Source organism: Penicillium canescens (genome assembly GCF_028828765.1).
Source record: "Penicillium canescens strain IBT 15451 chromosome Unknown utg000010l_segment0_segment0, whole genome shotgun sequence".
NCBI lineage: Eukaryota > Fungi > Ascomycota > Eurotiomycetes > Eurotiales > Aspergillaceae > Penicillium > Penicillium canescens.
In genome coordinates, this window is record NW_026703972.1 from 174171 (window position 1) to 188188 (window position 14018).

A 14018-nucleotide genomic window follows, 5' to 3' on the forward strand; every position below is an offset into this window, starting at 1 on the left:
TCAGGCAAAAGTTCGATTCGATTCGAATTAATATTGAAAATAACGATTCGTACGAATTCGAATTCATGACCGGTTCGAATTCGATTCGGTGTTCGCGAACTTTTTTGTATTAAATCCTCATTGGGAAGGCGGTAAACCAAGTCGGGCAGTACCTGTAGTTGAACACCATCAGTTATAAGCAGCAATCGACACCAGACTTGTAGTCTAATAAACAACCCTTATTAAGTTAACAGGTACAGATATAACTAAGCTGAGGTTGGTCTTTGATATAAAATTTAAACGATTTGGCCTTGGATCGAATAAGCTGTAGGGCAGTATCAATATACATGGGTTTTCGCCAGCTACGTCCATGCACATAATATATATTCTATTCTAACCATTGCTACACTGGCACAAATGGAGACGGATGAGATATTTTGGCTCGCACGGGGCACCTGCGGTCTGAACACTGGCGATGTAGGCCTCGTTGACGGAGGGCTACAGCGCCGTGAGGGCTGCAGGCGGGCCCGTGGCACTCCGTATATTCTAGGAGGAAAAATAGCTATGCGAGAGCATACGTGGTATATACATGAGGGGGTTCCGCGGTGGGCGGGAAGAAACCGTCGCGGAGAGAGCCCGGCTCTCCCTCGAAACGGCGATGTTCTTTTCGAGGGAGGGGAAGGCCAGGCGATATTTGTGTGCGATGTCCAGCACGGGATATCGTGGGCCCGACGCAAGGGGCTCTCACGCAACAGTCCCGAATAGAACCTATCATCTTTACCCCTAAGTTTACTCAGTAAGAACACAACCTTATTTATAGTCGGCTTCGCTTCAAATTTAGATTATCTCATAGATCCCCTCGAGATACACGTAACACATCAATATAGAGCCAAAATATCAATAGTTGCATATTTTATTCAATGTAGAGTAAATGGATCGTCTAATCGGGTTAGCGGAGATTCCACAAGAACGCGTCTCCGCGCGTACGTGCTTTCAATCAGAACAACATTCGAATCGAGGTAAAAAGAGCTATCGAAAACCACCACTTCTGGGTGCTCCAGAGTAAGCAATCAAGCAAGACACAAGCTTGATATACTAATGTAACGTTAGATGACTTCTCCACTTGCTACAACATTCGATTGTCCTAATACTAGGAAGAATAAACGCGATTATGCGGCGCTTAATAAATACGGCCTCCTTGCAGAGGATGTATCACCCCCGCCCCCTCGAAAGAAGAGAGCGGTCCAGCCCGCCTCTAAGTCACCGACTCCTCCGATTTCAACGTCCCCTACCGCTCCCAGCGATGTTTCTAGAAGTTTATCGAACCTTGATACGGACATATGCCCATCCCAATCAATCTCTCAGATCGAATACGAGGTTGAGAGGGTTAAAATCAAGCAGAAAGATGAGAGTGGGTCGAAAGAGCGGAGCTGGGTATGGAAACACTACCGTACAACACCTGAATCTGGTACCTGGAGACTAGGAAATAAGGAGCGGCTCGAGCTTAAACACCAGTGTATTGTATCGCCATCTAGCTGTCGATTCTTTCGATTTGCATCTAAACTGCGATCTTCAACCACGGCGTTGAAACAGCACCTGCAGCGAACACACAAGCTCTTTCAGGACGGTCATCCAGAGTGCCAAGGACCATTAAGCTCATGGATTTCTAAGGAAAAGAAGCTCCCATTCGAAGAAGCTGCCCTGAATTGGATTGCATCGACCTACCAGCCGTTTACATGCGTCGAACAACCTTCATTTAAGGCCATGCTGAGGTCTGCAGGCTTTCAGGACTCCGTACTAAGTGCGGATACTGTTTCACGCCGATTATATCTTCGGCTTGATGCTCTTGACAATGAGCTTTTAATCTTGATGTCTTCAGCTTCGTCAATCGCGCTATCTCTTGATGGTTGGACAAGTCAGAACTCGTTGCCAATGCTGGCAATTAGTGCTCACTGGATGACCTCTACTTTTCAGCAATATCGAGCTTGTATTGAGTTTGTTGAAATCGAAGGCAACCACTCTGGAGAGAACCTTGCTGATATCGTCGCGACGGTTCTTGAGAGGTTTCATATATCTGATAAAGTTATGACGATTACAGCCGACAACGCATCTAATAATGACACCCTACACCGATGCCTTTACCGAAGGCTGTCTCAGCGGTATGATAAGTACCTGGCCGAGACCATCATCCGAGAAGGGAGGATGAAGTTTACCCAGAACTCCCAAATCCGCTGCTTTGCTCATACCTTGAATTTGGTTATGAAAACTATATTGAGGTCTCTACGCGCCAGCTCGCATAAGGAAGCCTGTGATCTTCTTGATGATGTTGCTAAGAGGAGCTGGAAGATGATCAATGCTCCTACTTCACCTATTGCAAAGCTTCGACTACTTGTCCTTTGGATTGCGCGATCTCCTCAGCGAATACAGAGGTGGGATAATCGACCTGGATGTACAAAAGCTATCAACTACGATGTTGATACTCGATGGAACTCTACCTTTGTTATGATTGAGAGAGCTGAAGAGTGCCGCCGGCAGCTCGAAGATACAGTCAACGATGAACCAGACATTGAAGCCTTACGTCTCACACCGAACGACTGGAGACAGCTCTCAGATATCAAGAAAATCCTGGCTCCCTTCAACGAATATACTGAGTACGTCTCCCGAGATAGCCCTTCAATTCATATGGCGGCGCGTATGTTTGAAGAGCTCCATTCTATACTCTTCGCTATCAAGGAACGACGAGGCGAGTGGCAGAAGGTCTCGCCAGCAATAACTATTCTTATTTCCGATGGAATCTCACTCCTGGAGCAGTACCACGACTGCGCCAAAGACAACGATATATACTATATCGCAAGCGTTCTGGACCCTCGAATCAAGACCAAGTGGCTCAAAACGCTGCCAGATGGAGAGAAGATTATTGGCCGAATCAGGGCGTTCCTGAAGAAAGCATATCCCACCCCAAAACAGCCTGTATCGACTACTCTAAGCACTAATTGGAAGAGCTTCGAATATCGATTTCTGGAAGCCTTTCAGCCTACACAGTATAACGTCGCTGAATCTGATATCGACCGGTATTTTGATACTCCTACAATCAGCACTGGTTTCGAAAGAAGCCAAAGCCAGACTGAATTTATACTGAACTGGTGGAAGGCCAACAGACTTGAATTTACTTGTATGGCTAAGGTAGCCCAAGATCATCTTGCTATACCAGCAGCAGAGGTAGATATCGAGAGATTATTCAATGGTGGGAGAGATGTACTGGGAATTCGACGTTTCTCTATGAAAGGCAAGACTCTTGGGACGCTAATAAGGCTGAAAGATGCTGTACGTTGGAAGTCTGAGTAGTTATATAGTTATGGTTTCTTTGGCACATGCGGTTGATATTCTGCATTCCAATGACATGTAAGAGAGAAGGTTTATAACCCGTATTGTGGGAGTGGAATATTCAGTTCCTAATGTAATACGCGTGAATCTATCTAAAACGGGCAGTCGTGATTCCGTCCATGGATTGATTTGCTGAGGTCTTCCTGCAGAGACCGGACATCTCGAAAGTTCATCTCAGAACCTGGTTTTCCTAAGAAAGCTAGATAATAGTTCGCGAACCTGTTCGAAATTCGCGAATTTTGACGAATCGAATCGCCCATAGATTCGAAGCCCAAAAACCAAGGTTCGAATTCGATTCGATTCGACGAAATTCGCGAATTTCGAACAGTTCGAAAATTCGTGCGGAGCGGTACGGCCGCCTTAGCCAAGCCGCGCTGCCAGTCTCTGGCTCGGAAGTCGCGCCACGCTGCCGCGGAATCAGCTGCGGTGGAGGACAAAGTTTTTGACAAAGTGCTTGTTATATTTTCAATTGCGCCCGTTCGGTGGTTCAGACGTTCGATGTCGGCGTTGATCTTGGTCAGCGCTTCGAGCACCTTGGTCATCCCCTGTCCGTCGCCCCGTTGGACGTTCAATGCGTACTGGCGGACAGCCTGGATATATCCCGTGACATATTTGTCCTCCGTGCCAGTGTTTTCGATGTGATCTAGCACCAGGCATGCCCCCTCTGCGATGTCGACCATCGATATGTGGCGGCCACTGGGTGCGGCGGGTTTTGGTGTTCCTCTCTTGTCAGGGGCATTTTCTGTGCGTTCGCACCGGTCGCAACTCTCGCTGCCATAACACCTATAAAATAGGTATCAGACAGTAGCGCTGGGAGTTGCGACTACGATGAACTAATTTTCGGGTCACTGCTCTATTAGTTAGGCAGGACTATGGTGGTAATGACAATAACTCTTCCAAGGACGTATTGCAATAATCCTGTAATGATACATCGAATCCCCTAGAAGAACCCTTGGTATATCCGGCGATCTGACAAGATCGTTTGCCTACTTTCCGCCCTCCCACCAGTCCAAAGTTGCCAGTTCCCCTCATTCTTCCCACATGCAGCACAGCTTTTGTGTATCTCTGTACGCCCGCCAGTCGCCACACAGAAGGCTGTGCTTACGCTGTGTCGATCTGTTCCCAAATCCCTCCCATATGATTCAGCCACCGTGATATTCAACAATTCCTTTTCGGAGCCCTACTCACAGTACTTCTATACCGTCTTAATTGGAGTCCCCGTACATATCAGCCATTGGATAGAATGCAGTGGAACAACCTCCTGGTCCGCTGCCACATTGGCGATAATCTCCTTTCTTGGGGTTGAAGCATGTGCTATGCGGTGCCCCCCAACTTCGGCAAAGCTCGTCGACTTCAAACCCTCCTAGTATTCCATCGTCTTCCGCAGTAAGTTCCCCATCACGGACCATCCCATCGATTGCATGGAACTAATGGCAGTGAGTAATCAAGTACCTCATTCTGGAAATAGAGGACCTACATAATGTCCAGGATGGTCAGTGCCTTCATCAAGTGTCCAAAAGTAGGTGCCTGCGTAAGGTAGTGAGTAAATCATTGTGGTTCTTTTAAAATTGCATTGCCCTTGCCAACTGGCATCGGGTACGGCATAACAGGGAATGTATGGGAAACGGAATATATTCACATACTGTAAACAAACCTTCCATTGCCCGCATTGACAACCGCCAGAGTAAGTTTATCGTCAACAGCAGATGCATGAGCGGATTCACAGGCACAGAGTTTGTATCGAGAATGAGCGTTAACACGCAAGGCCCTATATATGGGGTTAGTTCCTTAACATTTCATAGGGGATAGATAAAGTACATGAAGGAAACAGCCAACAAAACAAGGTTCACCATTGTGGAAATAGACCTTAACGATAGGTAGGAGATGTATGAATCGTTGCGGCACGGTTGCAAGATGGTAGCGGTACAAAGAAGGAGGGAAGAGAGAATATATACGATTTTATTTTCTCATGATCTAGTGCTTTTAGAGCTCTATAAAATTTACGTATTACCCAATAGTGGTCTCCATTTTATTCTCTTTACAGTACCTATCACCATCAAACCACTCAGCCAAAAAGGCGTCTAAACTTCCATTTCTAGCATAGTAGGAATGATGGCGCAGATTCTGGTTGACAGTACTTTAGCCTTCTGATTTTAGGGCTATTCTTTCGGAATTTCCTTTCTTTCGGGTTACAGTACAATCTCCCTGTAACGAGCATTGATATAACGAGATCCTCATACATGTCTGAATTATTCTCCAATAAAAATAACGAGGTCGCTCGATACAACGAGTCTCGTTCATTTGGCCTGTCTCCCCATAATATCTCCTTACGCCAAGGGAATTTTATATGGATGAATAAGTAGAATATACACAATGAGGTTATACTTAACCTAAATAGGTTGATTAGGTTCTTTAAATTCATGTATCAATTTACTCACCTATTTCCTAAGTCAATATATGATGAGGATTTACTGTACCAATAGCGATGTTTCCAATTATAGATAGTATAAGATATGCCCAAGATATAAGTAGGTGCTATGGAAATATTCTTGCTTTAACAGCTTCAATTAAATAGCCAACCCTGGCTGCTGGGGCCTTGTCTGGGTCGCGGCGTGGTTGGGGTCCGTTGCGTATTGTGGGTCCTTCTGTGGATTCCAATGGGCACTGTGCCCTCTTTAATTCTCTCCGGTGACCCTGAGGTTCCGCTGTACATTATCTGGTGGGGAAGATTATCCTCTGCGGAACTTTCGAACCCATTAAAGCCTATGAGCTCCTGCAATAACCGTACTTTATTCTTCATACAATCGAGGTCCGTCTCCCCTCAAACGAATGTCCGAGAGTATGGCCTCTAATAAGGACTGTCGTCAGTAATCTATGTAAAACGGTGGCGATACACGTATCTGATTGAGGGCTAAGAATGCCGAAATGCCACCATCAGTTGTGATTAAACTTGACGGTAACTATCTGATCATTGGCACTTAACTAGCGCGGTGAGACCAGGAACATACCTGCTATGGTGGCCTAAGGCAACGTAGTGAGGGGTACTGTAACAACGGGGTGGGCGTTTAGATTTGATGTCGTTGGTGCGGAAACCTCTTATCTAACTTTTCTACTTTCTCTTGGTGTAGAATATCTGCCTGGTGCAGTATAGTATGCCCGCTGTGCATTCCTATATTCCAAATACGGCTCGTATTCACTGAGGAGGAGCTTCAGCGCTAGCGAGTGTCTCTTCCCAGAAGTACTGTATTTAGTAGGCACAAGAGTGATATTTTACAGAATTCCAAAGTTTCCACCTTAAGACAATTCGCCAAGGCTTCAAGCTTAGTAGGGCGACAAAAAGGGTTCGGGTCATCTTTTCCAGACCCACTTTCTAGGGATGGCGCACATCCTCTCGTGCATCCTCTCGTGCGGCCTCCAGACCTTCATCCTCCGTATTTTCCAACATGTTATACACTGGATTCTGTTGATCATCTAGTGAGGTGAACAGCCTGCCCGTTATCCCTATGATAGCATCGTCCTGCTGCATCACGGGTAGAGATGCTAGTCATTCCAGAAAAAGAAGATCCGAGAAAAGAAACCCGAGAGAACTTATCCGTTTAATTGTCTTTTAACTTTACGCGTATATTCCTCTTTCCGTGCTCATCCAATTAGTCTTTACACTGCCCCCTGCTGCACGGCGGCTTGGTATGCATATGATTGGTTTATCCTATTGAACGTGCATATAATTGTCTGGCGCCCTACCAGAACAAACACTCCGACTTTCATCTTATCGCTCAATTTTGCTTCACTTTTTGTTGTAATTCAAAAGGAAGATTGATTCATCTATTATTCGGTGGGAAACTTGAGACTATATATACAACGAGAAGAGCAAGTTGATTGGAAATCAACTTGCTCTCCGTATACATATCTCGGGATTAATTCCGATGGTTCGGCTTGGTTCCTGATCTGCACCAGCCTCATATCACAACACTTTTCAGCGCGTTTTTCGTTTCAGGATCACAGCGTGCGCCAGCGCGCGCCACCATTTAGGGTGGATAAAGCGCTGATTCATCTTAGTTCGAGGCATTTGTCTCAGAGCATTGAACTAAATGGGAAGTGATAAACTGTGTACTCTTTATATCTGCGCCTTTCAGCCTACCCACACCGCGCCCCGCTGTGGGTGCGCCTTAGCGCCACTTTTCTGCCACCAATAAGAAGTACTTTAATGTATGTAAAGGCGTAAGGCGGTAGAATTTGTAACCCAATGACAGGCCGTAAGAGATATATTACAAAAAATACCGCTAAAATGCATTAGCGGCCGGGTTAAGGGATACCTAATAACTAAGCCATTCGAAAAACATCTCAGCCAATCTCTGTATCCTACTGAAACTTAAGGAGATCCAGCTCCCGTATTCCTGCTGGTCATATAAAGTTAAGTTTCCTCCCCCTCTCATTGTAGCTCTTAACATCTCTCATTCCGATTGTGCTCCATCCATCGCAGTAACCGTCATGATGATTTTCAGCCTTCTTACTTTCCTTTCTCTCACTCATGTCATTGCTGCCCTCCCGTGGCTGTGCCCGGCAGAAGGAAACTGCTTGGAAAGTCGTACGATTCAGCATTGGTTCAGCTCAAATCCGTATCATAGGATTGACAACGCTGAACCAACAAGCCAAATGGAAATTCAAAACTTACTCGCGAGAGACAATGCAGTCTGGCTTGAACGGGGAGAGGCCCCTCCAAGGCGGGGTGAATCATCGTTTTATGTTTCAATGATGGATGAACCCGATATCGAAGTCTACGTATTCCATTATAATACTGTTCAAGATCTCGACACCGACATCGGCTACGTTGGCTTACGCAACTGGGGGGCAACACGCGCCGCTTCGAAGTTGGTACAGTCATAAATGGCAATTTTCAACCCGTCCAGACCACCTCAAGTGTTGCAGGCCGTGGTGGTACGCAGATTGTTGAATTTGGTTGGAGACCAAACTTTGTCTATCAACTTCGTTTCTATGACTGATGTGGCTTTGGGTCACAGCATAATAACCATCGGTATGTGTCGGGACATAACGTCCCGTTCTTGGTGTACGCATTCTTGCGCGGAGCTGCGGCTCCGGTGTTGTGACCGCCGAGTGTCCGTGCATGGGATTAAGGGGTATCTTAGAACCTGAGATGACCTGAAACACACATCTATCTACATGAATCAATCAACTTTCGCTTTAGGAGCATAAACACTGTTCACTTAACTGTGTACACGGTACCTAGCTGGTGATACCAACAGTATGTGATCCAATATCACTTCTTTCTGCAATACCCTACACGACCAACCCTTTCGGATTCATTGCTTCTACAGGCTAACCACTTCTCTGATCAGCAGCCGCTGCTGTCTACTGGTACCAATTAAATCTATTGAAAGGCAATGCATAAATATACAAAAATGTGTCCGACGGGTAAACCACCGCCGCTCGTCGTATTTCAGATACGACAAATGGAGTACACGTTTTACAGCAAATTACAAAAATGGTATCCAGTGCTATACCTTAATCTTTCTTTCTAGGTAGGACCCTAGGTCATAAGTAGTTGGAGTTTGTAACGCTCTGCAAATAAATTTGTTTTTCCAGCTCGATGATTGAGAAAGAAGAAAAGAGCATAGCACCTAAGGGAACGCTTTTGCAAATACCGTTTCTGCAAGTATCTGCGTTATTATACAAGTGACGAGAAGACGTGAAATCGAAATGAAACCAGAGTGTCTGTGTGACCTTTCGGATATTGATTTGTCTCACTGAACTGGAAGCGCATGAATTATGTATATAGCAGCGTTGCGATAAGCTCCCCTATCAGAATGACGATTTAGGAATGTTGTGGTTTGAAACTCGTGCAGACTAGGACCAAGCCACATCATTGAAATTAATTGTGCACTATCTATAGGAATGAACGTGCTCTTTGAAAACAGTTGGACTTCATCTTGTATCCCATTACGGTGATATATGGACAAGGCCCGACAACCTATTCCCATATATTTGGATTGCCTCTGAAGACGAATTAAATCTTAGAAAATCAAATTCGCAGAAAGTGCAACTACGCCCTGAGACCCGATTGATACAGTGGTGTAACAAAAGTATTTGACCTCCGGTACTTCGGGCCTTAGGACCCACTTTTCATACTGCCTGGCAGAAACCTCGGAATTCAATTCAATTTAATAGTGTAGTGGTGGAACCCGTGACTGTAGCGTATTGTCAATGCAAGTTCATGAATACTGGAAGAGAACCGGAGAAATGGATACTCCGAATATGCGGATTAGTCATTAGTGAATAGCATAAATAGCTTGAAATTGGTAGTAATAAAAGACAGAGTCATCGAGATCTTATTGGTCGGATGAAGTACGGCTTTTGAGACGTATTATTGGCCTAAGGTGTCGCAAATGCCCTAGGAAGCTTGCATGCAGCCTTCTCCTTCTAGGGAGAGCATCCATCCATCATCAATGAGACTACAGTTTTCCACCAGATTCTTCATTCTGTTGTGATCTGAGGCTGGTGCAGATCAGGAACCAAGCCGTACCATCGGAATTAATCCCGAGGTGTCTATACGAAGAAACAATTTGATTTCCAATCAACTTGATCTGCTCTTGTGTATATATAGCCTCGGTTATTCCCTCTAGTTCAGTACAATTTAAAATTTCCTTTTGAACTACAACATTAACTAGTCCTGGTGCATGTTCCTACATCAAAGGCTGCGATCAGCAATGAAGCCTCAGCATGAGGAATATAAGCGTAGTTGTATATCGTTCCATGTATTCCGTAGAGGTAGTCGCAATCGCCCTTCTTTGGAATGACAATAATATAGAGGATGTCCCAAAGTCAAAGGACTCGAGCACGATGGTGGTGCCCTTGGAACATGCCCGCCTACACATTTTCATCCTTGTCATGCAAAACCATGAGGATTTCATCGAAGTGTTATTTGGCCCGGTAAGTACTGCGGACAGCGTGTAAGGATTCACGATACTATGAGTGTTCCCGTAGGGAGACAGGACACGGTAGCAAGGGGGCTCTGGGAAAATGGAAATACGGCATTCTTGTTGGCTCAAGGTAATACGTCTACTTGGATTTAATAGGATCGATGGTCGAAAGCAGGGTAATCTTTGGGGTGAAGCGTACGATTTGTTTTGACCTACACCCAAGTCAGGAGGAAATTAGTTTGACAGAGACCGTGGAATCACGAGGGCAGCTGAGGATCATTAGCGGAACCGCAAATCATTCGACTGCTTAGTTTGGACGACCCATGGAATCGCCTGCTCGGTGAGAGAATGCGGTCGTCATGAAGGATTCAGGCCCAGGCTTCTGCCCCACTTGCTTTCTGGGTTGCTCGTGATTAAGCCCTACAGCCCAAAAGAAAAGCCCAGAGAATTGGGGCAGATTCACGACAGTCTCGACCTGCCCATGTACGGGGAATTCGAAGAGACCAGCAGTGTGCTAGAAAGATTCTCTCGCTACCGTCGTAATCAAGATGCGGAGGGTAATTGAGATAAAGTTTAGGGGCCGCAGGAGGGCCGGCCCAAAACCTCAACCCATTTTCGGGAGCCAATCGGTTCCTCGGTTTTAGTGCAAAAACCGGAGATATGTTTACATAAGCTCATGAGATCCGTCCATGATTGGCATAGTTTCTACAAGCTCTCCGCTAGATATATCGGACTGGCCATTGAATGGGGCTGATGATGGGGTTGTGTCGGATTCAAAGAGAGTACAATATCTACGGGGAAGCTTTATGCAGGACAGAAGTCAAAACTTCTAGAACGTTCGACACACCTGATAGACAAGGAGCAACTTGCCACTTGACAGGAGAATTATTCTCCTGTGACAGGAACCAGGAAAGCATAACCACGGATCGGGATTTAGCCTACCATTCTGTTGCCAGAATTCCGCGTGGTATTCCAAATACCTCACCTGCCTGGACCGTACCTCGGCCGTACCTCCTAAGCAACAGAGTCCTTTTCGATCGGACACTGACGGCCGTCAAGTTTGGGCTTGTGGATCGGTCTGGACCTTTGCAAATCCTTCACTTTTTCTCCGGGCCATAAATAGAACCTCCTTGAACTAGTGTCCCGTGGGTCGTCGCTGGGATCTGCATCGCAGAACCGTACCTGCGTCTGTCTAAATTCGCGCATTGTGTTTGATTGGTCCGTCGGGTGCTATTTGTATCCAGAGTCTGATCAATGTGATAGTAGCGTTGCAATCTTGCGAGGGGGTGGCGATCACGTGAACCTAGCTCGTGGGCCTGGTTGCACATTTCACATGGTTGTCCTAGGCTCGGTTTCCTATGGAAACTTTCCAATAAGCTCTGGACTTTTGTTTATGCCCTCCCAAAGAAGGACAATCCACATTCTGAGCTTGAGAGTATGTCATTATCTGTGCGGTAAGGGAGTAGAGATTCTGGTAAAAGCAACATTAGCTGGCTGCGAGTAGACAGGGAAGAAACAACGTTCAGCGGCGCGGGGCCAAGGATGAACAGGATTGATTCGAGCGAGACCAAAGGATCCTCCGGCCAACCGCAGGTACAGTCCAGCGTTTCTGTCAACCAGAAATTTTCCAACCTATTATTTTGGCATCTGTTGAGCACATCAACCCTCATGAAACAGACGGTGACCGTGGCTAAACGGGCAGATGTAGGGTGCCACCGCGTTGAGCGATTTAATTGCAAATTCAACAATATGTAGGAATCACATTTTTGCCGCGTTGCTTTCTTTCAACAGTTGATGAAAGCGGTTCACCATGCTCAACGCAAGATTTGAGAGAAATGGTCCCAGGTCGAAACATGAATCTGCGGGCCACAAGGTGTCCAGACACCGTTTCAACGTCGTTCGACTTGCTTCAGCGCCAACCAGGACAGTGATTCTCGCTACCCTCGGCGCAATGGTTCCATGGTAGAGACTTGACCGAAAAATTATAAAAGGGGTCGGATTCCCAGCGCAAAATTCTCAGGACTTCCATCCTCACACTTTGGTCCTCACTCTTTGATGCATCATAGTGTCCCTCTCTTGCCTGCGGGCTTGAGAGCTTCCGTGACCACGGCTGTCGCTGCCACGAGCCCAGCGATGTAAGACTGTGCTCCCTCGCTGCCATGAGCCCCGCGAGCGTAAAAAGGTGCTTCGCAGGATAGGTCTGCGTGAACAACAATCCTCGCAGGGAGGTGCTGCGTCAACAAGACTACCTCGCAGGATAGGTCTGCGTCAACAATAATCCTCGCAGGGAGGTGCTGCGAAAACAAGACTACCTCGCAGGATAGGTCTGCGTTAACAACAATCCTCGCAGGGAGGTGCTGCGAAAACAAGACTACCTCGCAGGATAGGTCTGCGTCAACAATAATCCTCGCAGGGAGGTGCTGCGAAAACAAGACTACCTCGCAGGATAGGTCTGCGTGAACAATAATCCTCGCAGGGGGTGCTGCGAAAACAAGACTACCCCGCAGGATAGGTCTGCGTCAAAAATAATCCTCGCAGGGAGGTGCTGCGAAAACAAGACTACCTCGCAGGGGGGCGCTGTGATGACAAGTGAGACCCGCAGGAGACCGCTGCGTTAACAAGTTCTCTGCAGGAGACCGCTGCATTAACAAGTTCTCTGCAGGAGACCGCTGCATTACCAAGTTCTCCGCAGCCTAGGTCCTGCGTCAACAAAGCGCCTCGCAGGGACATCTGCGACACCAAGAGTCTCCGCAGGATGGGCTCTGCGTCAACAAGTGTGCTTCGCAGGATGGGCTCTGCGTGATCAAGTGTGCCTCGCAGGATGGGCTCTGCGAAACCAAGAACTCCAGACCTTCCGTGACCACGGCTGTCGCTGCCACGAGCCCAGCGATGTAAGATTTGCGCTCCCTCACAGCCAATGAGCCCTGTGACTGTAAAAATGTGCTCCCTCACAGCCAATGAGCTCTGTGACTGTAAAAATGTGCTCCCTCACAGCCAATGAGCCCTGTGTATGTAAAAATGTGCTCCCTCACAGCCAATGAGCCCTGTGACTGTAAAAATGTGCTCCCTCACAGCCAATGAGCCCTGTGTATGTAAAAATGTGCTCCCTCGCTGCCCTGAGCCCCGCGAGTGTAAGAGTGTGCTCCCTCGTTGCCATGAGCCCCGCGAGTGTAAAAATGTGCTCCCTCGCTGCCCTGAGCCCCGCGAGTGTAAAAAGGTGCTTCGCAGGACGAGCTCTGCGTCAACAAACGTGCTCTGCAGGGGATTGCTGCGTTAACAAGCCCTCTAGCAATGTGCAGGCACTTCTTCGTGGTGTTAGAGACCAGTATTCGATATTCAACAGTATTCGAAGAAGCAAAGACCTGCCCAACCTCCTCATAGTCTGTTGCTTTTTCCGAAGGATCATCATTGGACAGATAGAATGAGCCCTAGATAGATCGTCCCAAATTCAATGGCCAACATTATATAACAACGAAAGTGTCATTTTTATCAAAGGGGAGGTTCCCAAATGTTCTGCACTGATGGTTTGCGGTCCGATAGTCCTTTCGCGTAGTGAAATTGACACCCTTCATTCAGGCGTAGGGCAAACATGTTGGTGAGAATTGGTGAGAGTGTTGATGTGGTGGTGTTTTGATGTGTTGATGTGTTGATGTGTTGATGTGTTGATGTGTTGATGTGTTGATGTGTTGATGTGTTGATGTGTTGATGTGTTGATGTGTT

At 46.8% G+C, this 14018-nt stretch overlaps 1 protein-coding gene across 1 annotated transcript; it reads left to right on the forward strand.

The window, feature by feature from the left end:
- Nucleotides 1-8115: 8115 nt before the first annotated feature.
- On the forward strand, nt 8116-8363 carry N7446_012144 (uncharacterized protein; the record flags this gene model as incomplete). Its single annotated transcript, XM_058520886.1, has 2 exons — nt 8116-8235; nt 8271-8363. 2 exons carry the CDS (start codon nt 8116-8118, stop codon nt 8361-8363), a joined length of 213 nt encoding a protein of 70 aa, XP_058366252.1.
- Nucleotides 8364-14018: the final 5655 nt, after the last annotated feature.